The 23,887-nt window shown below is 35.3% G+C and overlaps 3 protein-coding genes across 3 annotated transcripts; 1 reads left to right on the top strand and 2 right to left on the bottom strand.

Moving 5' to 3' along the window:
* Positions 1-291: 291 nt before the first annotated feature.
* On the bottom strand, positions 292-8,764 carry LOC110611302 (trafficking protein particle complex II-specific subunit 120 homolog). Its single transcript, XM_021751533.2, has 10 exons — positions 8,220-8,764; positions 7,906-8,112; positions 7,620-7,802; positions 6,336-6,445; positions 5,084-5,143; positions 4,222-4,510; positions 3,656-3,951; positions 2,560-3,428; positions 975-1,904; positions 292-872 (listed from the first exon to the last, which is right to left on the bottom strand). Exons 1-10 carry the CDS (start codon positions 8,628-8,630, stop codon positions 652-654), a joined length of 3,576 nt encoding a protein of 1,191 aa, XP_021607225.1. The 5' UTR covers positions 8,631-8,764; the 3' UTR covers positions 292-651.
* A 1,025-nt stretch (positions 8,765-9,789) lies between these two features.
* LOC110612432 (aberrant root formation protein 4) lies at positions 9,790-14,722 on the top strand. The gene is made up of 14 exons (XM_021753217.2): positions 9,790-10,014; positions 10,125-10,289; positions 10,367-10,516; positions 11,358-11,430; positions 11,865-12,040; positions 12,124-12,183; positions 12,343-12,493; positions 12,605-12,664; positions 12,789-13,054; positions 13,127-13,198; positions 13,443-13,520; positions 13,620-13,826; positions 13,956-14,007; positions 14,384-14,722. The coding sequence occupies exons 1-14, from the start codon at positions 9,925-9,927 to the stop codon at positions 14,602-14,604; spliced, it is 1,821 nt and encodes a 606-aa protein (XP_021608909.1). The 5' UTR covers positions 9,790-9,924; the 3' UTR covers positions 14,605-14,722.
* A 3,656-nt stretch (positions 14,723-18,378) lies between these two features.
* LOC110611068 lies at positions 18,379-22,034 on the bottom strand. The gene is made up of 5 exons (XM_021751182.2): positions 21,529-22,034; positions 19,721-19,777; positions 19,349-19,411; positions 19,186-19,254; positions 18,379-19,089 (listed from the first exon to the last, which is right to left on the bottom strand). Exons 1-5 carry the CDS (start codon positions 21,877-21,879, stop codon positions 18,817-18,819), a joined length of 813 nt encoding a protein of 270 aa, XP_021606874.1. The 5' UTR covers positions 21,880-22,034; the 3' UTR covers positions 18,379-18,816.
* Positions 22,035-23,887: the final 1,853 nt, after the last annotated feature.

The raw sequence follows: 23,887 nt of genomic DNA, 5'->3' as shown, positions 1-23,887 counted from the left end.
TTACTAGCAAATTTAATTCTGATCACTCATTAATTAATTTTAAAAAATATATTAAAATATCTCTAAACTTTATACTAATTAATTTCTGTTCTCATATAAAAATTAATTAATAATTAATAAATATTTTTACAAAATTGAAACATCACTTACCAAATTTTTTCATATTACTAACAAATAACAAAACACTTTGATGACTAAAATTAGCGAGATTAATTTTTGTTTTGTTTTGTTTTTTTTTTTTTTTAAATTTAAGATCCCAAGTCACTGTCATATCTGGCTGTCTCAGGCAACTTGGCAAATTCCAAATCCATATATATCCACACGTCGATGATCACAACGTAGAATTTACAAAAATATCGACAATAAATCCCCCTCTTGTTTTTATTACTCCTTTGGCTTTGGGGTCTACATGATTCCCCACAGGAAAAAGCCGGAAAAGAGCACATGATGAAAACATAGATTTACAAAGTGCACCAAAGTCCTAAATATAATTCAACAGAATTCATCAAGACATCAGCTTCAATAGTACAGTAAGAGGGGGAATGGCTGGCAGGACCAGGGAACACAATGAGATCAATACTAAAGCCACCAAAAACATCTGAGCTGTTGAATCTAATGTAAAGATGATTTTATCATTCTGAATTAGAATAGTCAAGCAGTTCCAATGACACGAATATGAAATGGGGGACCTCGACAGAATATTGGCTCATCAGCCGAATCAGTTTTCGCACGGGTTCTGAGAATATCATTAGTATCTTCAATTACAGCAGCTGCTACTAAAGTGTACTCACCAGGGACAAGAAAATGCAATGCAAAAGAATGCTTTGATTCTTCAAGTGGGGGAACCTCCATAGTAATTGCATCCAAAACGCCTATAATAAATTAGGCGCGTGTTAACAATTTCAATTGTATAAACATGCAAAAGCGAATTGTTTTATAGCCTTGCTCATAAAAGCATGAAAACAAAAAATTACCAGCCCATAGGACAGTGGCCTTGGTACCGTCGATGCAATTCTCACCGGCCACATCCCTGCATGTAATGCTAAGACTCATCCTAATGATTTCTTTGGTGTTGTTGCGGACTAGGACTTCCATTGGAGTCCTGTCATGAGCCATTACAGAACCTTGCCCAGAAGAGCCGAAAGGCATATCAGATTCTTGCGGGAGATTATTTCTAACAAGCCTGAACCCAAATGTCAAAGGATCAGGTAATAATACATCCATAACAGATGTCTGAAGTGCTGCCTGTATGGCATCCTTCATATTCAGTTCTCCGGAGCTATTTCGTCCTGATTGCCACCTTACCTTTATTCTGGAAATGAGGCTTTTAATGGAAGCGTTTAATTCTGCCCTGGCATTCTTTTCAGAGAAGCTTGAATTTCTGCCAACACTATCAGGCTGAAAATCCTTCATGAAAAAGGAACTGTCAAGAATAGGTAGTTTAAAATGCTCTAGGGGTACTAATACCCTGGCAGAGTAATCCCTATCAATTCTTGTTTTAGGACAACTATATTCAGTAACATCTTGATCAGCAGAAAGGTTATCCAACTTATCCTCACGGTTGTCAAGCTGGACGGAAACACTAATTTCAAACACAACATCAGTTGGATTAGACAATTCTAATTCAAGAAAACGTAGCCCCCAACTTCCTCTAAAAGGATCAATTTTTACGAATCCATCTATCTTGCTTTTTGAATCAATTGCTTCTTTACTAGCATTAGCCTCAAGTCGAACGGTTTCTGGTAGATTCAGGCCAACATGTGCAGGAATTTCCATGGAAAGCAAACGAGCTTTCACAAATGATAAACCTTGCAAAACACAAATGTGCAAGGGAACCACCAGGCGTCTACCAGGAGGAACAGAAGATCCTTTTGTTGGAGGATCTCCAGAATCTGTCAATGGCCCTGAGAGAAAAAAAAAAAAAAAAAAAAAAAAAAGATAAGAGTTACCATCATTTAACAATTAACTGGTATAACATAATCCTCCTACGAACAGGATGATACAGAGATCTAAACTAAGTATATTCATGGATGGGAGGATGGGAGGAAGAGAAATGTAACCCTCTTATTTTTCTTCCTTCCAACCAAAGGCACACACATAAAACAAATGTATAAGCTTATTGCTGTACTGGCATTGAATACATTCAGATATAAGAAACTTATTTTAGGTGCAGTTTCCTGATGCTAAAAAGGAATATGTAGAATAGAGATGATTGAATGCTACAAAATCCAACCTGATCACCAATCCAATTCGCCAAGGCCAGATAACCAACACTCAATTGGAGTTTTAATTATTTTATGCACTTAGTATGTTGCAAATAGGAGGCAAGGGCTAGCCTCCTGACTTCAGAAAGCAACTAATATCTAGTTTATAGTATACCTACTCAAAGCATAAGTAAACTGGGTATAACATAATACAAGAAGACAATATAGCTAATGGTCCAGAAATGTTGAAGGAAAAAGAATTAAATAGACGCCACTAGGCTCTTTTTTGGTCATTGAAGATATAAAAAAAAAAATAAAAGAGCGCTTTATTGTAATTTAAGATTAAAGAAAATACCAGCATAATGAATCAACAAAGTGGGACTGCTACCATCCTTTAACTGCCTTCCAGATGCAAGCTTACTACTGGTAATATCAGGATCCACTGGTCCATGTTGCCAGGCCTTCAATGTCACAGGTAGGACAATTTCTGCGCCAGGCTTCAACGGAAGTGCAGATTTTAAGATTTCATATGGTATTGAGACTACAGAATCTTGGTTTTTACCAGAGAGTGAGATATGTGCTTGTTCGACTGGAACTGTGCCTGCATTAGCCAGACTAATCCAGATATCACGTATTTCACCTTCATATAATACTATTGTTCCATCACCACCTACAACATGAGAAACTAATAATGGAAGTGATGGTACAACAGAAATATTTGGAACTGACACATTTCTCAGCTTTGGAGACCCACAACATCTGAAAGGGTCAGAAAGCACAAGCCCTTGTGCTGCACCGAGAAGCAGATTATCGACATCTTTGAATAGATGTTCAGTAACAACGCCAAAACAGTGAACAGTACACCCTGGAATTGTCACTGACCCCACAGAAGTCGGGATTCCAGATAAAGTGATCAACTTTGATGAATTAGGTGGAAGATCTACACTAACAGGAAAAGCATCAAAATTTCCTGAACGAACAGATAGGTATATGCTATCAACCCTTAAATTAAAGCCACAAGGGTTTGCCAACTCCACCAAGACCTGGACTGGTTCTCCAACAATCCATATCAGCTCTTGCTTGCTACTGTCATTGGGCTCCCCTTTGCTGAATGGTGTATAGATAAAAGGCCCTGATGGAGCAGATCCAGCCCACCAGTCTTCTCTTGCTGGATTGCGTTTTATAATGTCCATTTGACAGGGATAGGGAGGAAAGGAATACAACCTGAAAGAATCAGAAAGATAATGAAAAATAGATTACCAACTTGGAGAATGAAAGTTAAAGCAGAATGATTCTGAAACTCTGCTCAATGCTGACAAATCATGCAAATGCACAAGCCTCTTCCACAAACTATTTACTGTCCTGAACCCCCCAAATGTTACTAGAAGGAGCTAATCATATTTAACAAGACATTAATGTAGTTAGACAATACCATGCATAGAAGTAAATACCTTACAAAAGGTAAGGCAGGATCAGCACAGCGAGTTCCTGAAGGCAACCTCTCAGCTGAATTAGTAAGTGCACTAGCAAGGCCATTCTGTCCAGCAGGCGTGATTAGAGGATAATATGATCTTAGTAACCTTGCAGCAGCACTCCATGCAGCGAGAGGATCTCCTGCACGAACAGCAGAGAGCAGTATCTCCCTCAATACAACCATTTGCAGTGTGCTCCATTGAGATTCGAATAGAGAAACTACTGATTGGTGATGCATTTTCCCACCATCAACATGACTTGATCCAATCTCATTCTGCAAAGGAAAAAAAGTTAACAGAAAAATATGGAACAATGAATATAAGTACAACAAAAAGTCTGGAAAGAAAATGTTATTCAGGAAATCATCTCAGGAGCAATAGAAACAATTACAATTCTAGAAAGTGACAGTAAGAAAAATAATCAGTTGAATCCAATTTTATTTTCCTCAATTCTGGTTCTCAGTTAGCCTGATATAAAGCTGACAATATTTCTTTATATTTTTATTTTATCTCATCAGCATTCTTTCCAACACAAGTGCACTTACACTGGAATGAGGATGATTGGAGAAGGATGCTCTACTCTGAACACGATATGCTTTAGTGGTCATTGCCAAAACTTGCATAGCACTGATAGCTGTCAATCTACTATCTTGTTGCATATACAACTGAGCCACCTGTCTTGAGAAAAAGGCAGCTTTCCTCTGATAACCAAGAGACCCGAATAAGCGAGCTATTTCAACATATAATACGAGTCTATCACTGGCATCAATCAAGGATTTTGCACCATCTGCAGCACTGGTTAGCAACTCTACCACATCCTTAGTGATTCCTCTTCTGGAAAAAGAAAAATTACCAAGCACAATGAGATACAGTTTCCAACAAATGGTTCTACAAGAAATCTTGGGTAGCATAGCGAATTTTGGACTTCTCAAACAACAGGCATTGGGAACATCCATATATCATCTGAAAATTTAGAAGGCATAGAGGAACAATAGCCTGATCAGTTGATCTCAAAATCCTGTGACATGATTGAAAGGTACCTTTTTTAGTCTAAGCTACCAAAGAAATAAAAGGGAGAAGCCTTGAACCTAAGCAAGTTTAGATATTTCAGCTCCTATGTAAGCATACAGTTCTGGAATTATACAACGTCCTAGAAAATCTTGTAAATTAAATATAACAAAAAGAAAATCCAACAGGAGAAAAAGTGGAACCTTTAATCTCAAAACAGGAGAAAAATCCAACAAAAAAGTTAATGAATGTAAAAGGATCAAAGTACAGCAAGTGAAATAAGAACATGATCAGGACAATAGGCAGAGATAACAAAGGAAGACATAATCTCATCCCACTATGCAACGACTCATTTGCAGAAATAACCAAATCCTCACATACGTACAAAGACATATTTACCTACAAAGAAATCTTGCCAATTTCAGAGTAGCTTCAAGTTCAAAGCTCAAAGGTGAAACTCTGCATACAAAATATCAGAAAAAATTCAGTTAACATAATCAATTATAAAAAAAGGATATATAACCTGACATCCTGCTGGAATTATTTAAGGTAAATAAAATTGATCAGCAGGTTTAAATTCAGGTATATGAGCAGAAGAATGCATCAAAAACTCTTATTTTCCATTAATATTAGAATACAGGAAACATAATGGTATCGATCTTGCACTTTTCGCATGAAGTATAAACAAATAAGCAACTATTTTGAAGATCCACTTCACATTAAGTCAAGAAACAGAGGTTCTAGTTCTGCAGCCAACTAACATTACAAGCAAGGCTAAGATGCCAAACAAGCACCGAATGCTGCACAATTTTTTTCCTAATCCCCAACGTGAATTTCTTTCTGAAACTAGCTTGCTTGCTTATTTCTGGTTGTATTATCAATGTCATGTTTTAAGATTTTTCAACCATGGACAGAAAATAAAAGGCTGACTTCGCGTTTATCAGAACATAGCATCTTTATAGTGATTTGCTCAGTCATTATGATCATACATGGAGTCCATTTCATTTTGATCATGTAGATGGACATGAGTCTAAATGAGATCAACTCGAATTTGATTTTAGACTCGTTTAACAAATGAGTAAAGTTTGAGTTTACTACTCACCTCATTTAGCTTCCTAAAGTAGATTTATAAGCTGATGAGTTAATCAGATAACTAAGTTGTAAATAATATAATTACAAAATGAAAAGAATTTAAATATATAACTTATGGTCAATATAATTTAATTACTGGTGTCATTTTAATTATTAATCTAATTATTATCATGATTTAATGGCCTTATCGTTAAAGCTCGAGCTCGAGATCAAGATCAAGAGCTTGATAAAAGAACTAAAGATGAGTTCACAAGCTTGATAAATGAGCTAAATGTTAAGTGAGCTTGAACCAAGCACAAGCCAACCAAACTCAAGCTTCAAATCTGGACCAGCATCAAGCTCAAGGTCAATGAAAATCTAATAAAGCCAAGTCACTTGGCCAATTTACACACTTAAATGGAATGGGACAATGGATTTTAACAAAATTAACAAATCAAAGTTGAAAACATGGTATCAGCTGAAGAAATTTTAACATGTTCACCAACATCATTTAAGTAGAACTGGCACCACCCAAAAAATAAGTACAAGAGCTTAACTAAAATGAAAGAACAATAACCACCTTTGAGCATTGTCTGGTATGAATGACTTTTTGTAATGTGATATCACACTAGTATACCGATACTTGACCTCATCCTCAAAAACCGAATCCTTTTGGCCCAATTGGTCTATCTGATAGCAGGCAAAAGGAATAGGTAGGCAAGTGCATGAGCCCGTGGTATACAATCATATTCAATTTCAGCAATTCATACAGTTATCAGAAATGCATAATCAACAAAGGATGCAATGAAATACAGTAGCGGTGTTAGCGACAGGGTAGAATCTTATGATTCAAATCAAGTTCCCAACAAATCAATTTGAATGTATGGGATGAATCACAAATCTACTTGAATCTTACGATTCTTGATCCGAATCTTATGATTCTCGATTTGATTACACATCCTAACAATTCAAATCTATAGAGTAAATTGCAAATGTACCTGAAATGTGATTAAATCGAAAGAATAAATAGTGAATCATGTGAATCAATATGAATTAACCAAGTCTTCAACTGATTCAATCAATTATTTATAAGAAGTCTGTCAGGCCTTATATTTTCAAAATTTAAGGTCTCATTCACTTTTGTACATAAAACCTTTCTTTAGCTATCTTTCTTCCATCACCCATTCTTTTCCCCCTCTCTCTTCTTTCTTTTTCTTTTTTTCTTTTAGTTAACTTAACTAATTATAGTTGTCAAGTTGACAAATTACATTAATAATATTCTAACCTGCTATCTTTTTTTTTTTTTTTAACTATTTAATTATTTGATCAAATTTAAATGAGAGTTGCAATATATGTCTAGTGATAACTATAGCCTAAGAATTCTAGAGTTCATAATTTATAATATAAAACTATATAACATAATAAATACATATTATTCTAATACAAAGAATATTTCTAATTACATGAATGATAATTCTATATTCATCAAATTGTCATTGTGATATATTTTTTACTTCTTTTCAGAACATATATTATTTTTAATTAATTTTTAAAATTTTTATCAAATCTTACTATTCTATTTGATTTTTGATTCTCAATTCAATGAAGATGTTGATTCTCGATTTGACACCTATGCATAGGAAGCATACTTTACATCATACTGAAACAGGGTTCACACACATCACATTTTACAACTAAGATAAATGTTTTCATTACCCTCCACATGTCAAGACACCATTCTATATGAAATGAAATCATTGGTTCATAAAACAAATTTTTTAACCTCATAAATAAACTCCAAAAAAATAAAGGTACGAGATTTGACGTATAATACATGATATTTTAGCTCCAAACGTGCACATACCAGTAAGGCACAAACGCTACCCTCCAAAGCCCCAGCATACCAAAAGAAATCCGCAGTCAATCTAGCTAATTCTAAGGCAGTGGAATAGTGAGCATTGGCATCAACAGGTGACCCCGCCAACAAACAGTAATCCCCAATTGTCTTCTGTGCACGAGCGAGTCTTCTCTTTTTGGCCTTGATCACCTGCAGTTTTACCAAAACAAAATTTAGTAAAGCTGCAACAAGCAATGCATGACATCCCATAACGATGTGCAGATTGAAATCCTTAGGACACCTAGACATAAACCTCCTCTGAGCCTAGACTGGCTTGAGAATCCAAAGGCGTCTTGAGAATAGTTCCAGCAGATTCCGCCTGTAGAACCCACTTCTCGAATTCCATCAGCAATGACGCGGCAATATCTTGCATCATCGTCTGCAAATGGATCTCCACCGTTTGGCGATCCGCCCGGGGAAAAAATCTCAGATTCTCACCCTTCTTACTTCCATCCTCCAGCTATAACAGAAACAAAAATCGGAAACGATATAAAACAGAAATCAAACACTCAATGCCTTTACATATAGCTTGTAATTTAAACGATTAGAAACATCGAAATGCCAGACCTGAGAATCACAGGGGCTGAAAGCGAAACAAAGCCTCACAAGAGCAGAGGCATAACTTCTACATGCAAGACTGAATTGGTCGACGACGGAATCGAGATCCGGCGACGATGGACAGTGGCAAAAGCCGATGACAGCGAGGATCTTGCGATTGGACTGAAAATCCTCCCAGGGGCTGGGAGGGGACCCACCAAGTACGAATTTGAATCGAAGGGAGCCGTTGTCCCATGGCTGATTAGCAAAGGGAGATTTCTGGTGCTCTGTGTAGAAGGAACTGATGGCGGAGAGAGGGATCGTGTGGTGACGCAGGAACATGGAGTAATAGTCGCGCATGACGTTGGGCGGCACCGGACCGATTGGGAGGACGGCGATGCGGATCATGCAGGATGTCTCGATGCTTACATCTGGCTCCATTTTGGGATCTGATTGCGAAACGAGAGGAGCTTTCCAGATTTAACAATGGAAATGAAGTGGAGAAGAGAAGCAGGTTGGTAGAAGTGAAAGAGACGGTAAAAAAACGAGGTCGTTTAAGCCGTTGTTTGGTTCACCGGAGAATGTTTGCTTATTAACTTCACAAATTTTTATGAAAATTAATAAAATGATAATCTACCATCCCACAATTGAAATTGTATAATTTAAAATATAGTTAATACTGATATAAAAAAGTTATTTGAATGTCTTACTACTTTTCACTCTTATTATTTTATTAAAATTAAATATTTTAATATTATTAAATTATTTTAATATATATTAATAAATATGTATGTATGAGTTTTTAAAAAAAATACATTCTTAAAAGAAAAAGAAGCTTATATTTTAATGCGATGACGGACGGTGAATCTTAATACCTTCGGATGCATTGAGTGTTATGGGCTTCAGACTTTGAGTTTAATGGGGCTTATTTTATGGGTTGCTCTTGACATTCCGTGAGCTTCTAGTAGTTTGAACTTTTAATGCAATTTAGTTTGCATGACACAAAATACTTAATTTCCCTTTTCAATATTCTCAAAATATAGTTTACTTTTACTTTTTAAACTAGTATTTTTATTTGTTTTTATGAAAATAACTAATATTTTTATTTGTTAATATTTAGTTTACTTATATTTTTATATTCAATACATATCGAAAGTAAATTTTATTAATTTTAATATTAAATAATATAAATAAAAAATGATAAAAATTTAAATAAAATTTTTTAATGATACCTGTCAGAGCAAAATATGCCAATACGAACCAATGCATATTATTTCTTTTCGAGTACTTCGACATAAAATTAAAATTTAGAAAATAAATATTATAATTTTTAAAATTTAGATCTTAAACTATTAATTTCTAGAAATTTTCCTATTTAATTTATTATTGTCTTATAATATATATAGTTTAAAATTTATTCATTCAAACGAAGTTTTAATTTCAGAAAAATTTATAATAATTTATAATATTTTTTAAATAATCATATTTTTTCACATATTATTATTAAATAATTTAAATAAAAAATAACCATTAATACTATATAGAAATTTTCAAGTTGCAAAAAAAATCTAAAAAGATGATTAATATGACTGGGTCGAGTCCGAGTTCCCCGAGTCGCTTAATCCGAGTGCTGATTGAAGTGATTTGCTATATGGATCTTCCAGTCTGCCGTTGTTGATTTACCACCTTCTCGTTCTCTCATATTACAGCGAAGTGTAGATTCTAGTCAATAACCATGTCTGCCGAAACCACACAGCTTCGAGAATCTCCTTCCATTCATCGTCTCGTGCTTCGTCTTCAAGAAATCCTATGCTCTTGTTCCAAAGTAAGAATCTCACTTCCTCTCTCAATTTCAATCCGTTTTCTGTTTGTTTTCCAAGAAATAGATTCAAACTGTCATCGAAAATCTCTTAAGCAATTTTTTTCTTTTTGTAGTCAATTGAAGGTGGAGATGGAAGCTCAGTGTCGGAGTTGGTCGACTTCCTCGAAACAGTCTCCGGTTCTGCTTTAGAAAACCCTGAAGACGAAGTTGCACAAAACAATGCGTTAGAAATCCTCTCCGAGATCCAAACATTTTTGCTTTCTGCTACTTTAGACCAGGTTTTTTTTATCTTTCTTTCTGTTTAACAAAATAGTTAAATTTGCTCATGAATTTACCAGCGTATATGGATTTTCAGGAGGTTATTGATGCACTTTCCTTCGAGTTGCCGAAGGTGGCTTCAAAGTTTGCAGGCTTGTCAAGTAGATGCTTGGAGATTGCTGATGGAATTATTGATCATTTTATAGCGAAATGTAGTCCGCGAGATATGCTTTCAATTCTTTGCGGGGTACTATATTCAAACTTATTTGCTCAATTTAATGTTCATCCTACTGGTTTATGTTGGTAAACTTGTATATGTTAGTTCCAACTTTAATTCTGTCTCTAATTGGCTCGGTTACTGCTTGAATCTTTTTTCTGAAGCTGTGATTGCTTTATAAGAAAAAAAAAAAAGGAAGCTGGAGTTAATCAACTATACTTTTGGCTTGTTTACTTCATCTGATGGGAATTAATACTACTTTGTACTCTGTCAAGTGTTCCTCCCCTTCCTTCTAGGGAAAAATCTTAATGATTCCTTAATAAAATTGTTGGAAGGTGCATACCTTGAATTGAGTGGCACTGGTGGTAATTATGGTGAAAGTGTGAGAAGAGATCCTAGGCTCTGGTACAAGGGTACCTTTCACATAATGAGCGTTTGCTCGTCTTGAATTCCTAGAAAATGAGATGTAAAATCTCTTTTCCAGTCATTTAAATTTCTAGGATATCATAATCTAGCAACATATAAACTTCTTAAGAGAGTCCTTCAGGTGAACTTTGATTCTGAACCATCTCAGGTTTGCTTATCCCCTACAAATCAAGGTGCCTCCTGCTTTTCATAGTGAAGAAGGATAAGGATTAGATTTTGGAGGCAACCATTTTGTGATTCTACTTTTGGTTATAGATATCATGCATGATATATCTATTTCTGAGCTTATGAAAGTTGATATATGATGCATTCCGAATTCCTTGCATTTTTTCTCATCATTGTTGAAGGATCTGTATGACCATGCATTGTAAATTGCACTTTTCTATTAAGCTTTTGTCCTTTATGGTTCTATTTCTCTCCTAATTAATAGCTTTTATTGAATCAGGCTTTGAGTGCCACAGATAGGCCGATTTATTCATCTGGCTATGTTGCTTCTATTCTAAGAGGACTCTCAAAAGGTTATAGTTTTCTTGTTGAATGTATAAACAAAATAGCATTCCTAATGTGTTAATGTCCCTTAAATATGCATGTCATTTTTTATATACTTATTTCAATCAAGTCTTTTTCTTACATTATCAGTTCAGACACCTTTATACACATTTATCTTCTGTCATATTTTATTTTATATCTAAATTCATAGAATATGTTGTTTTAGTAACAATATTAGTGAAATATGAGTGCTAAATTTTAGGGAAGAAATTTCACATAATATGGTTTAACAGCTAATATCACATGTATTAATGAACAAACTTTGTACTTAGTTTAATTCTTCTTACCATTATCTGATCTCTTTTTTCAATTGCAAAAAGCTTGAGCCCTTGATTTGTTGGATTGTTCCACCAAACAATGTTTTTAATCTGGTTGAATTTCAACTTATTATTTTGCTTTCCAGTATTCATTTCCCTACAAAGGCGTCACTTTGAGCAAATGAAAGTAGCAATACCCATTATCCTAAATGTATTAAAGGCTGCATGTTCAGAGCTGGGTGATGAAGACACAGAAGACCTGAATTTGTTTCACAGAGCTATAGGCATTGCTGATTCCATACGGGCAGTTTGTGCAAAATTTGTATGCCACTTCAGTGCTATATTTTACCGTTCTATTTTACTTTCCTTGGAAATATTTTTAATCTGCCCTTTTGATGGTGACAGGAAGGCAGAATAAATGAAAAGTTCCACGCTCTGCTTGGTTTATATGTTTTACAAGTCATGGTTAGCACTCTTTTATTCTTCTGCTCTAACTAAATTCTAAATTGAGTGCAACAAGTTAATGTGGTTACTATTTGATTTGCTTGCTAGGTCCTTTTCTGCTTTTCTTGTTGTCTTCTTATGGTTGTGTACATGTCTTAAGATAACACGCTTCATGTGCAGGCTCTTGTTTCATTCAGTGCAGGACATAAGGTTTCAAACTGTCTTCCCCTGGTTTCACAGCTTTCCAACTTTCTCCCATACTGTGATCTATCATATCTTGGCTTAATAACTGGATCTGATGTTGATGCAGCGACTAATATTATTATTGAAGGTAATCTAGAATAAGCTACTGCTTTTATTATTGATGTCTTTAAATTTGTCAATTCAAAGCAAATTGTGACATTTTTTCCTCTCCATTGTTGTATGATTAAAAATTGCATAGAGGTGGAAGATGATTTTATGAGTTGTTTATCCTACGTCAAACACGGTGCATCTCTTTCAGGTTTGTATCTGTGTAAAGTTCAAGGTTTCCTTGTCCTGGTTTTTAATTTTCACTCTTTTATGATTGATTATCTTTGTTCTTGCCCTCTTCTAAACTGCTCTAGTTTTTCCTCTTTTTTTCATAGTGATCTGGGGTTATATATATGATGATGTTGCTCAAGCTGCTGGAGGGGATATGTCTTTTGTCAGGGGTGAACTTCAAAGTAACCAAACTAACAGGTGGCAAGCAGTAGGCATGTTAAAGCATATACTTGCCTCCACTGATGTGCTATGGGAACTGAAGAAACATGCCATTAACTTCCTGCTTTGCATTACAAATGGAAATGGAACTAGGAATGATGGGCTCACTGACTGCTCTATTTTTTTGCCTAGCCTCTGTGCTGCTTCACAGGTGCTCTCTAAATATTTGAGTTGGCTCATAAATTTCTGCTATCTGTTTTCTAACATCACGTATATGTTTCAGGCCATTACAAAGGTCATCATTTATGCACCAAATACTGAGTTAAGGAAGAATGCCTATGAGGCATTGAAGAGGGTAAGGTTTTGGGCTGTAATTGAGATACTGGAAGGGGCGAGTGAGCCTACGAACTGGTGTTTCACAGACCCCCTTAAGTTCGTGCATATAAGAGCCTGGAAATCCCTTGGCTATCAATATGAGATTACTAGCACCATTCAATAAAAGTGAATTACATATTGGTCCTTGGCCCTCTGTCCTTTGTGACTCTTTCATATTGTTTGACTTGTGTCAAATTAATTGATCAGGTTATAAAATTAACCAGGTACTTGCTGATACGCCAACTTCCGAGAGGTTTGATATTTTGACAGCTTTGCTTACAACTAGTGATTCTTCCTCTATGGTGAGTCCTTACAAGCTGGTTGTATGATTTATAAGCTTAACATTTGTTCAGACTGGAAGCAAGATTTTTATTTGAGATATTTTTTAAAACTTTATATAGATTGCAATTCTTTTAGATCTTGTTAGAGGTGAGCTGCACATGGAAAGTTTGCAGAGAGTGTCCATAAAGAAAGATGAAGCCCAGCAAACCAAAAACCAAGGGAGTTCAATGACATCAATATGGACTACTGAGGTGCTCAAATTGGTGGACATAGTTTTGAGGCCTCCAGAGGGAGGACCTCCATCTTTTCCTGAGCATGGAGATGCGGTAATTCTTATTATTATAGTCTCTTCTCTATGTTTTTCCTTTTCGTTTTCCATTTCCTTTGTTTTAATGAATTCAAATGTCTTTTGTGATCATAATTTTTCTGATATATACTGAAATGATGTCCCACAGGTTCTAGCCGCACTCAACCTGTATAGATTTATATTGATAACAGAATCAGCAGGTAATGATTGTTTCATTTGGATTTTCTTGGTTTGAATAAAACATATTTTTGGTTATGAATAAGGTCCTTTTAGCTAGAGAAATATGAAGAGTTTTACCAATACTTTGTTCACTTAATTCACTTATCCTTTGAGGAAAATGGAGAGGAGAAAAGAATCTTGTTTGGACATTAGAGTTCCAGATTTTTCTTTTTTAACATTATGGTTGGTAGATGAACCCCTGAACACATATGATTAGTGAAGTTAATACTTAATTTTGGATAGTTGCCATAATGAACTCAACTGGCCTTAACATCTGAAGATTTTACTTTACATAGTTTAACATAGAGTATATGAGTTCCACCTTTATGTTTAATTATATTTGTCAAAATGAAACAGGAAAAACCAATTTTACTGAAGTTCTGTCAAAGAAAAATTTACAGAAGGCATACAATGAGTGGCTTCTGCCCCTTCGAACCGTGGTGACTGGAATTATGACAGAGAACAAGAATGATTATGACCAACTTGCTATTGACACAGTATGTGCTCTTAACCCAGTAGAATTAGTACTATATCGCTGCATTGAGCTTGTTGAAGAAAAGCTTAAACATTCTTCATAAATTGTGACCTTTACTTCTGATATATCTCATATGCTTAACTTAGGGGTATAATTGCCAATCGGATTGTAGAATGATGGTTAAATAAATACTTGCCAATTTATTTATTTTTTTGTTTTCATTTGTTTTTCTACAATTCAAACAGGTGCTGAGAACATTTTGCAAGTAGGTTTAATTTTTTGTTTTACTTTTACGTGAATTTAATCTTGTGGTTTGCTAAACATTTATTTGATGTGAGAACTATATCTTCAGCAGAGCTGACCCACCCAATGGTTTTCCATATTATTGCATCTTTCAGATAAACTCAAATAAAATTGTGTTTGATATTGACCTTAAGATTTCCGTCTACAATTACTTAACCATGGATGGTCACCACCTTTGACATGCATTTGGAGGAAACTTGACTACCAATTTGTTTTCCCTGGCTCAATTTATTGGCAATGGCATAATGCAAGGTTAAACCCAGCTATTATATAAACTGGAAAAGGTGTTGTATAGACTTTATCACATGTTCAGGAGTTGGCATGGCTAGTTATTACTTCATGATCATGAAATCAATATGAAAATAACTAAAGTATTAGGAGAGGTACAATGTTGAATCCATAGGTAACTCTCACCTGTTATTATAAGGATGCGTAACAAATTAGGAGCATGGGTAGGAGACGCCATTTTCTCCATTATTAAGAATTTTGAAGGAACATACCTAATCCTAAGTGGGCAAAATCTAGTTTATATATATGCGTATATATCCCAAAAAAGTGGAAATGTAAAGTTTATAGAAGTGTGGTTGAACCAATTATATAAAAGTGAATATTCGGCATTTAAAACATATTATATAAAGCAGTGGATGAAAAAACAAGGCAAGGGAACAAAGCAGGGACAAAGAAGAAACATGGCAGGTAAAAGAGATACTGCGAGTTTTAAAGTAAGGATATGGGTAGACGCATCGAGGAGAATGGATGAAGCGGCAAGCAAAATAAGAGTAGCAGATGAAAGGGCAATGGAGACTAGTAGGATTGCAGCTGAGACAGTAGGATGATGAAGGGCAAATTATAACAAGGGAATCAATGGATGTCAAAATGACTATGGGAAAATTATAAATGATGGAGCGTGCAGTAGCATACATTGGGATAAAATGACAACATGAACAACATAACATAATCAATTAAAATGGTTTAATTATATCTAATTTATAACATCGAATATAAATTGAATAATCCGGTATGAAGACACGATGAGTTAATATCTGTGGGAAAGTAGATATAGCATGTAAAATAAGATAATTGATTAAAATGGTTTGATTAAATCCAATGTGGAATGTTGAATGATTTATGGAAATGTGGTGAGTTAATTACAGAATAAGTGGGAAAAAATAAAGGAAATTGGAGATCTAAATGACATGCAGAAAATTTGTATAATTTTAAAATATTGATATAAAATTAAATTTTAATAGATTTAAATAATAAAAAATTATCTAATTAATTCTAATTAGTTTTTAAAATTAAAAGAAAATGGATAAAATCTAGTCGATCTGTTCTGCATCGTTTGATGCAATAAGGGTTGGGCTCGGTAAGACGTAGCTCAACATCGAAGCCCATGATGTGGTCCTCTTCAATTTATCTATTTAGCGGCTGAGGGGCGTTATTACATTAATCTTTTTACAAATTATGTCGCCTTGTCTCTCTCTCTCTCTCTCTCTCTCTCTCTCTCTCTTGCTCTCAGATTCCTCTGCTTTTCGGTCCTATTCTGTAAGTCCTCGTTCCCTCAAAGCTCGAATCCCCATGAAAAAAAAAATAGAACAAAGCATCGATAAGCTTTTTTTCTTGATAATTTCTGCATACCCATTGTGTTAAACCTCCGAAGGTTAAAGGATTTAAAATTGGAAATAGATTCCTTCTTCGATATATCTTAGTTTTATGTTCCAATTTGAGTAAATGAAAGTTGCAAGGGTTCCAGATTTTGGATCCTGATTTGGGTCATTTTTTCTGCATGGTTACTTTTAGATTTTGACTTTGAAAGGACTGTTTTCAGCTATGATGTTGATTCAGTTGGATGTATTGTTGACTTGATTGTGTTTGGTTCTTGAGAAAACGGAGGAAATAGCGAAACTAAGAGCTGAGTTTTAGTGGATTGGTTTCATTTGAAGAGAATCCCTCCAAAAATTCACCTAGAGAAACCCACAAACTGAAAACCACCAAAATGAAGAGAAAGAAATGGTCTGAACATGAAGAGCAAACCCTTTTAACCAAATACTCCGATCTCCTAACTTCGGGCACTCTATCTAAGCTCAAAACCCGAGAGAAGAAGTTCCGGCCTATTGCGGACCACGTTAACTCGGTGCACCATCTGCAAGACCCCGTCAGCTTCCCCTTCAAGTGGTCATGGCGTGATGTGTCGATTAAAGTGCAGAACATGAGGCACCAGTATCTGGGTGTGAAGCAGAAGATTAGAATCTCTAAAGATGAGTTCAACTGGAAAGATGGGGAAAACCACTGGGAGAATTTCTTGAAGTACAAGGAGGTATTTGGGGACGTAGAGCTTGAAGTAAAGAGCAAGAAGTCAAATGATAGTTGTAGTAATGATTTGTTTAAGGATTGTGGGGATTTGGGTTTTGGAATTGATAGCGAGGATTTAGAGGAAGAGGAGGGGGAAGAAGATGGAGAAGAAGAAGGAGATAATGAGGATGATGATAATGTTAATGGCCCTGGTGAAGAAGAGGGTGAATTTGGGGGAGACAAAGGAAATGAAGAGATGGGCATCCCTCGAAAGGGTAAAGTGAAGAAGGGTCTTGGAGGAAACAGGAGATTGGGGTTGCTTGGAGCCCAGGTGGTGGATCTGAGGGATGTAATGATGAGGAGGGAAAGCAAAAGAAGAGAGAGGGAGTTTAATAAAGAGAAGTGTATGCTAGAGACTGAAGAAAAGAGGAGAGAATTAGAGCTTAGGAGAGAAACACGAAGGAATGAGAGGGAAGAGAGGATAGAAAATTGGGAAATGGAGTTCGAAGAGAGGGAACTGATGTGGGCTCGACGCGGATTGGAGAGACAGGCAAGGGTAGAGAGGGAATTGGAGGAGGAAAGGAAAAAGAGGCGGATAATGGAGGAAAAAAGGGAGGAGGAAGAGATGGAATGGAGGGAGAGGATGGTGGCAATGCAGATTGAGCATGAGAAAGCAATGATGCAAATACATGCAGATGCATTCCAGAACCAAATGCAGATTCTTGGACTTATGGCGAGGCTAATGTGCCAGTTTTTTGGGGCAAATGATGGATTGGGTGGTGGGTTAGGGGGCCTTCCCCCTCAAGTTCTGCAGAATTTGCAGCACCCTGGAGGCTTGGGCGATAATGTGAAGCCTGATACCAATTCGCCTTCTGAATTCATGTAGTGTAATGACATTATCCTTTTTCAATATATTTGCATTATCATTGTCGGAATTGGAAAATTATGGAGTGTTTTGTATCAGTTCACATCCATGGTTTTGGCAATTATCATATATATACCAAAATTTCATTGCTGTATGTATATGCGACTACCTTTTTGTCTCTATGTTTGATGGAATCATGAAAATTGAACCCTTATCTACAAAGAGTCGACAAATTTTGCCATCAATGCTTATATTGAGTAACCAGAAATTCAGATCAGAGAAGAGCAAAGGTTTAATAGTGCTGTCTTCTGTTTCGTTTTTAAACTGGCACTGGCAATGGCTATCCAATGGGCAATTCACCAAGCACAGCTCCAAGTTTTGTTTGTGAGATGAAACTCTCAAAGGAAAACACACTACTAAAGAGTATATATTGTAAAATTAGTTGAAAGAATCTTTTTAACATAAGAGTTCAGCAGCCAACAAATAAGAAGTAATGAAGCTGTACCCCACAGAATTTCAGAGGTATATAGAAACCTCCAACAAATCAAGAAATCTCTACAATCTACTAACCATCGTCTCTTTTACAGTATTGAAAAACCTTCTTCGTGTCCCTTTGGTTTCTTTTGCCTTGGGCAAATTAACCATAGACCACTTCCATGCTATAACTTCTGAGGCTTTAGCCAAAATCTGCAGTTTCGGGATGCAACCTTGAATGTGCATAAAGCAAGCAGCTCCTTGGCAAAACACATGGTTACAATCTCCCGTCATTCTACCATAACAGTAAATGTTGTTCAATGATCTGATATCCACATCCTTGGTAGGCGCACAGCTAACATTTTTTTAACATGATCTCTGTCATCTCATTCCAGGTGGAGTTTCGGAGAGAGTATCCTCAGATGGCATCATGTTTAAATCAGGGAGCAGGAAGGATCTATCATGGTTTGAAATTGCATCTTGTGTTTCACAAGAATCCGACATAGTATTATCATCACCTTGAACATGCGTATGCAACATTGAACTAATGTTGTTGGGAGAAGATTCTCTCTGCTGGGGCTTGCTGCAAATTGCTTTCTCTAGCAAACCCGGCATTAAACTTGAATTCTTTGTATGTTGCAAATTCAGATCATGCTGTAAAATAGAATAAATTTTCAGTTTTACAGAGCTAGATAAATATTTTTGCTGGGGAAACAAAAAAAGAATACAGTGAAAAGCAACACTCGATACCTTTATTCTCTTCAAATTCTCATTCCTTGCTATCTGTTCCTTGAGTGTGGCATTTAACGTTGATAATTCCTGTTCAGTGATCAAAAGTGCAATCAATAACGTAAAATAAGCTGAAGAAAAATGTGGAAAACACAACTTTGGCTTTTACGTTGAATGGTCCTACCTTCTTCAGATGCATCCTTTCTTTCAACAGAAAACTTTCCTCTTCTTTAAGTTCAGCAAAGGTCTGGATGATGTCAATTGAATAAGATTAAAACATGTAAAAGTCATCAAAATACAATCAAGGGAACTCGTATCAACCACGTATCACGAAGCCCTATGAAGCAAGAAAAACTCAGTATTTGCACCAAAAGGAAGATATGACCCAAGACTCAGAGTCACCCCAGTGGAGATATTCTACTTTTTTATTTAACGTGAAAGCATAGAAGCAGCACCCACTTAACAAAAGGGGGTGAGGAGGAGGAGGGGCGAGGTGTTTGAATTAGCCAGGGCAGATCATGAGCTTTTAAACAGAAGTTAAAAATTATATATATACCTTCTTCCTTCTTGATCTCTTGGTGGTGCTAGTGGTTTCAGCAGTAGTAGCAGCGCCCTGCACAGCAAACAATCAAATACCGTTAAACCAAAGGCAAACTCATGCATAAGATAGCAGAAATACTTTAACGCTGGGTTTGGACGAGGGAAATGAAAAGGAGAAAAATAAAAGAAAAGAAATTTCTAACTTTTCATGAGAAAAGAAGAGAAAGGAGGGAGAGAAGGAGGAGACATTTGATTTTCCACATTCACTTCATTAACCAAAATATGTTATCTCTAAAATAGAGAAAAATTGAGGCATTTACATATTATTTATATTAAAATTACTTGCATATCTTTAACAAATATTACATAAAAACAAAATCTGAGAGAAATTTTCTTTTCCATTGTAAAAAATATCTAAACAATTAAAAAAAAAAAAAAAAAAAAAAAAAAACTCCTCCAAGGGTGCGCACAAGATCAGCTAATTCTAACCACCAGGCCCAAACCCGTTTTCCTTCCATTTCATCCACTAAAGAAAGCCGCCCTGTGGGCTGTATCCTCATCAAACCAGTGATCGGTGGGCACATCACCAAGAGCCGCGTCATAGCACGTGACAATCCTTTTTTTTATTTGTTTTCATTTTCTTATTGCTCACGTGACTTCCCTGACATGCCTTGCCCAAGTTTCACGCACCTTCAAATACCCAGCTTCTACTCTTCAATTTCTTCGCCTTTTTCTCCATAAAAAAAACATATAGAATCTCATAATCTCACGGTCCATGTTAATGGACCCAAAAGCGATTTGGTAGAAGCACCCACACTCAAAATTTTCCAGCTCCTAAAAGCTAAGGCCTATCAGGGAGAATGAAGAGAAGACAACGACACAATCAAAAGCCATTCCCCCCACTCACAACAACCATGCACCAAACGCAAAGACCCATCTCCTGCCTCTCTCTCTGCCTCGTTACGCGGCCAAATCCCATTGGTCACTGGGTCCACCGAACCACCGTACTTTTATCTATATGACCAAATTGCTCTCACTTCGGAAGCAGAGTGCGTCGCAAGGTTTGACTCTTAGCTATGGGTTTTAGGGTCACAAGGAGAAACCAAAAACAAAAAAATAAATAAAGATCCTATTTTCCTGCGTCGGAAGCTTCGTGGGTTCTCGTGATGAATGGCCAATGGATATCTCTCATCTGACAAAACTGTCCTCCCTGGGATTCGTACTGTCTTTAGAATCTCATTTAGGTTTTGAAGGGCGATTTGGTCTAATTACAAGTGAAAAGACAAAAATGAATGACAGGTGACCGGAAAAGAGGCGAGAAGAAAACGTGAGCCGCTTTCAAGCTGCTGACCTCATATGAATGTAAAATCTTGAAGTTCAAGGGGGTAGTTTCGTCCTTAAACATTTTAAGAAAATACTATGGATAGGGCACTGCATGCCGACGGTTATTCACCGTTGATCGGCGAGATTGACCCTGAAATGAGACCCAAAAGACGTTAAAAATGACGGATTTGTGCTCGCCAAGCTGACGATACAGCGTTTTTAATCGACATAGGCAATCGAGAAAGGGAAAAATCAGTTGAAGAAAAGCCACAAGTGGCGAAAGTAAATACGTTTGCAAATAAAGGGTAAATTGGTCACGAAGCAAAAAAAATCCGGAACTAGACAATAATGTCTCGTAAATAGGCGCAAAAGCTCATCCTTCCAACTCCAGCACTCATCCAAGGCAATTACAGTCTTTAACGACGCCGTATAGATCAACCCCCGACATGCCTGCCACCACCAAAAAAAAAAGAAAACAGAGACGGAAGAAAAAAAAGAAACCTTGGATCTGGCGCTAGTAAGAGAACGGCTGACATGAGGGCTGGTATCTTCAAAGCCGTCAGCGGTGGCTGAGGGAGAAGCAGCGCCGCCACCACCGCTCCAGGAAAGCGGCGTGGTAGGACTACATCTAGCAGAAGAATCTCCATCTTTCCTCCTACAAACGACGTCACATCTCCCAGATGATACCGCTGTGGCTGCCTTAGACCTCGGAAGTCGTAAACCCCACCTGAGTGGAATAACCGCCTGAGGTTTCGCCGGTGCCGCTGCTTGCGCTTGCTTGAGCCTCACCAGAAGCTCCACAACCACTCCATCATCTGTCATCGCAGCCCTTATCCAGTCGTCCTTCACCATCGTCACAGTGGCCACCGAGCAAGAATACCCAAGAGAGAGAAAGAGAGAAGGAGAGAGAGAGAGAGAGAGAGAGAGAGGTTAAAGAAGGGTGGGGAATGAGAGTATATATATGGGGGAATGGAAGGTAGTGGTGGAGTAGATTCCAGTTATTCAGGTTTTAATTTTCTTTTACATATAAAAATTTTCAATATAAATATGGAAACTGAAGTTTCGCTGTTAGGGTTGGGCGTTGGATGTGATGTGAGTGGTTTTTCTGACCATTTTCTCTCTTTTCATCTTTACATGGGCCCTACTGACATGCGTCATTTATAAAAATACATCATTTTTAATATAATTCTATTTAATACTTCATACAATTCATAATTTAATATTCATTTTTATGAAAAATGATCCTTAAAATTTATTTTACTATAAAATAATTATTTAATTATTAAAATTTTATTTTGTATAATTTATTCTATTTATTATATTTTATAATAATTTAATTTTTTAATTTAAATTAAATTATATAATTTTGCTAGTTATTGACAATTAATTTAATAAATAAATATTTTATTAATAAAATAAAAATTTAAAAACTTAAAAATGCGGAATTAAGCTCTCAGTTTACTTAAATTTTAAGTCCACTATTAATTATACTTAAAAATTTAATTGAATTTGTTTTTATTTTGGAAACTCTAATTATAAATAATAATCTAAAAAATTATTTATATTTTTAAAGTTCATATAATTTAAACATATTATCTAAATATTTTTTTAGTCATGTTTTTCATTTGGAGTCTTGACTCTTTGAAAGAGAATAGCACATACAAAATATGGATATCAGGAAATGACCAAAACCCTTAAATTAGAAGGGAAATGGGCAGGCAATAGGGTCCATTTGAGAATGAAGAAGAAGTTTTATTTGCCAACTAATCCGCACACAGACTGGCGTCGCAGTAAATACAAGAGAGCAATCTCTCAACCTCATAAAAAAATTATAAAGTACCATAGTTATATCATATAAAATATAATAAAATTATTTGTGATAAAATATTTATATATATATATATAACTGTTATTAATTTTTTAAGTTGACTTATAAATTTTTATTTTTAAGATATATTTCGTAACGAAAGAATTCACCGTAAATTATTAATTAAATTGATAATATATAAATTTTAATTTAATATTTTAAATAATTTAGATTAATACTAGTAAATAATTTGAATTAATATTTTGGATTAATGAATCAAACTATTTTAATTTATATTAAAATTATTTTAAATTAGAAAAATTATACAGAATTAGTGAGATTGCGAGTAAAAAGTTATCCGAACCACCCTAAACTATAAAAATTATATAGAGGTAGTAAGACCGCGAGAAAAAGAGTTATCCGTATGAGACGTGATGAGCCATTCGATATGCTAGTAAATTGTAAGAAAAATGACTATTCATGTGAGACGAGATGAGTCCCTCAAAATACTAGTGAGCAAATTATAATATTTGAGGATTCGATTCAGATTTAACAATTGTATTTGATTTAGTGTTCAATTGCGACGTCGAACCTACAATTCAGCTCTCGAGAAAAAGAGTTTCATATCAATAAATTATCAATTAAATTTAATATTTAATTTTAACTTAATACTATTAAATAATTTAAATTAATTATTTTAGACTAAATAAAAAATAAATAAAAAATTATTTTGAATGAAATTATTTCATATTTATGAAATTTGTTATATTTTATGTGATGTAATTATTGCACTATATAAATTCTTTTATAATTATAATTATATAAATAATTTAGAAATTTTAAGTGAAATATTGATAATCTTGGGTTTTTTTATAATTTATTCGTTTCAGTTTAATCATGCTTCATAGTCAGTAACCTCCTCTTCCTTTTCTTTTCTTTGTTATATAACCTTCCTTTTTAGAAGCATTTAGTATTTTATTTAGTGAAATTTAATTTTTATTTGAAGTATAATTCAAAAAATAAGATACAGTCTTTGTACTTATACAATAGTTG

This window comes from Manihot esculenta, chromosome 3 (genome assembly GCF_001659605.2).
Source record: "Manihot esculenta cultivar AM560-2 chromosome 3, M.esculenta_v8, whole genome shotgun sequence".
In the NCBI taxonomy this organism is placed as follows: domain Eukaryota; kingdom Viridiplantae; phylum Streptophyta; class Magnoliopsida; order Malpighiales; family Euphorbiaceae; genus Manihot; species Manihot esculenta.
The sequence above is the reverse complement of the archived record's forward strand: the minus strand, read 5'-3'. Positions and strand labels throughout refer to the sequence as shown.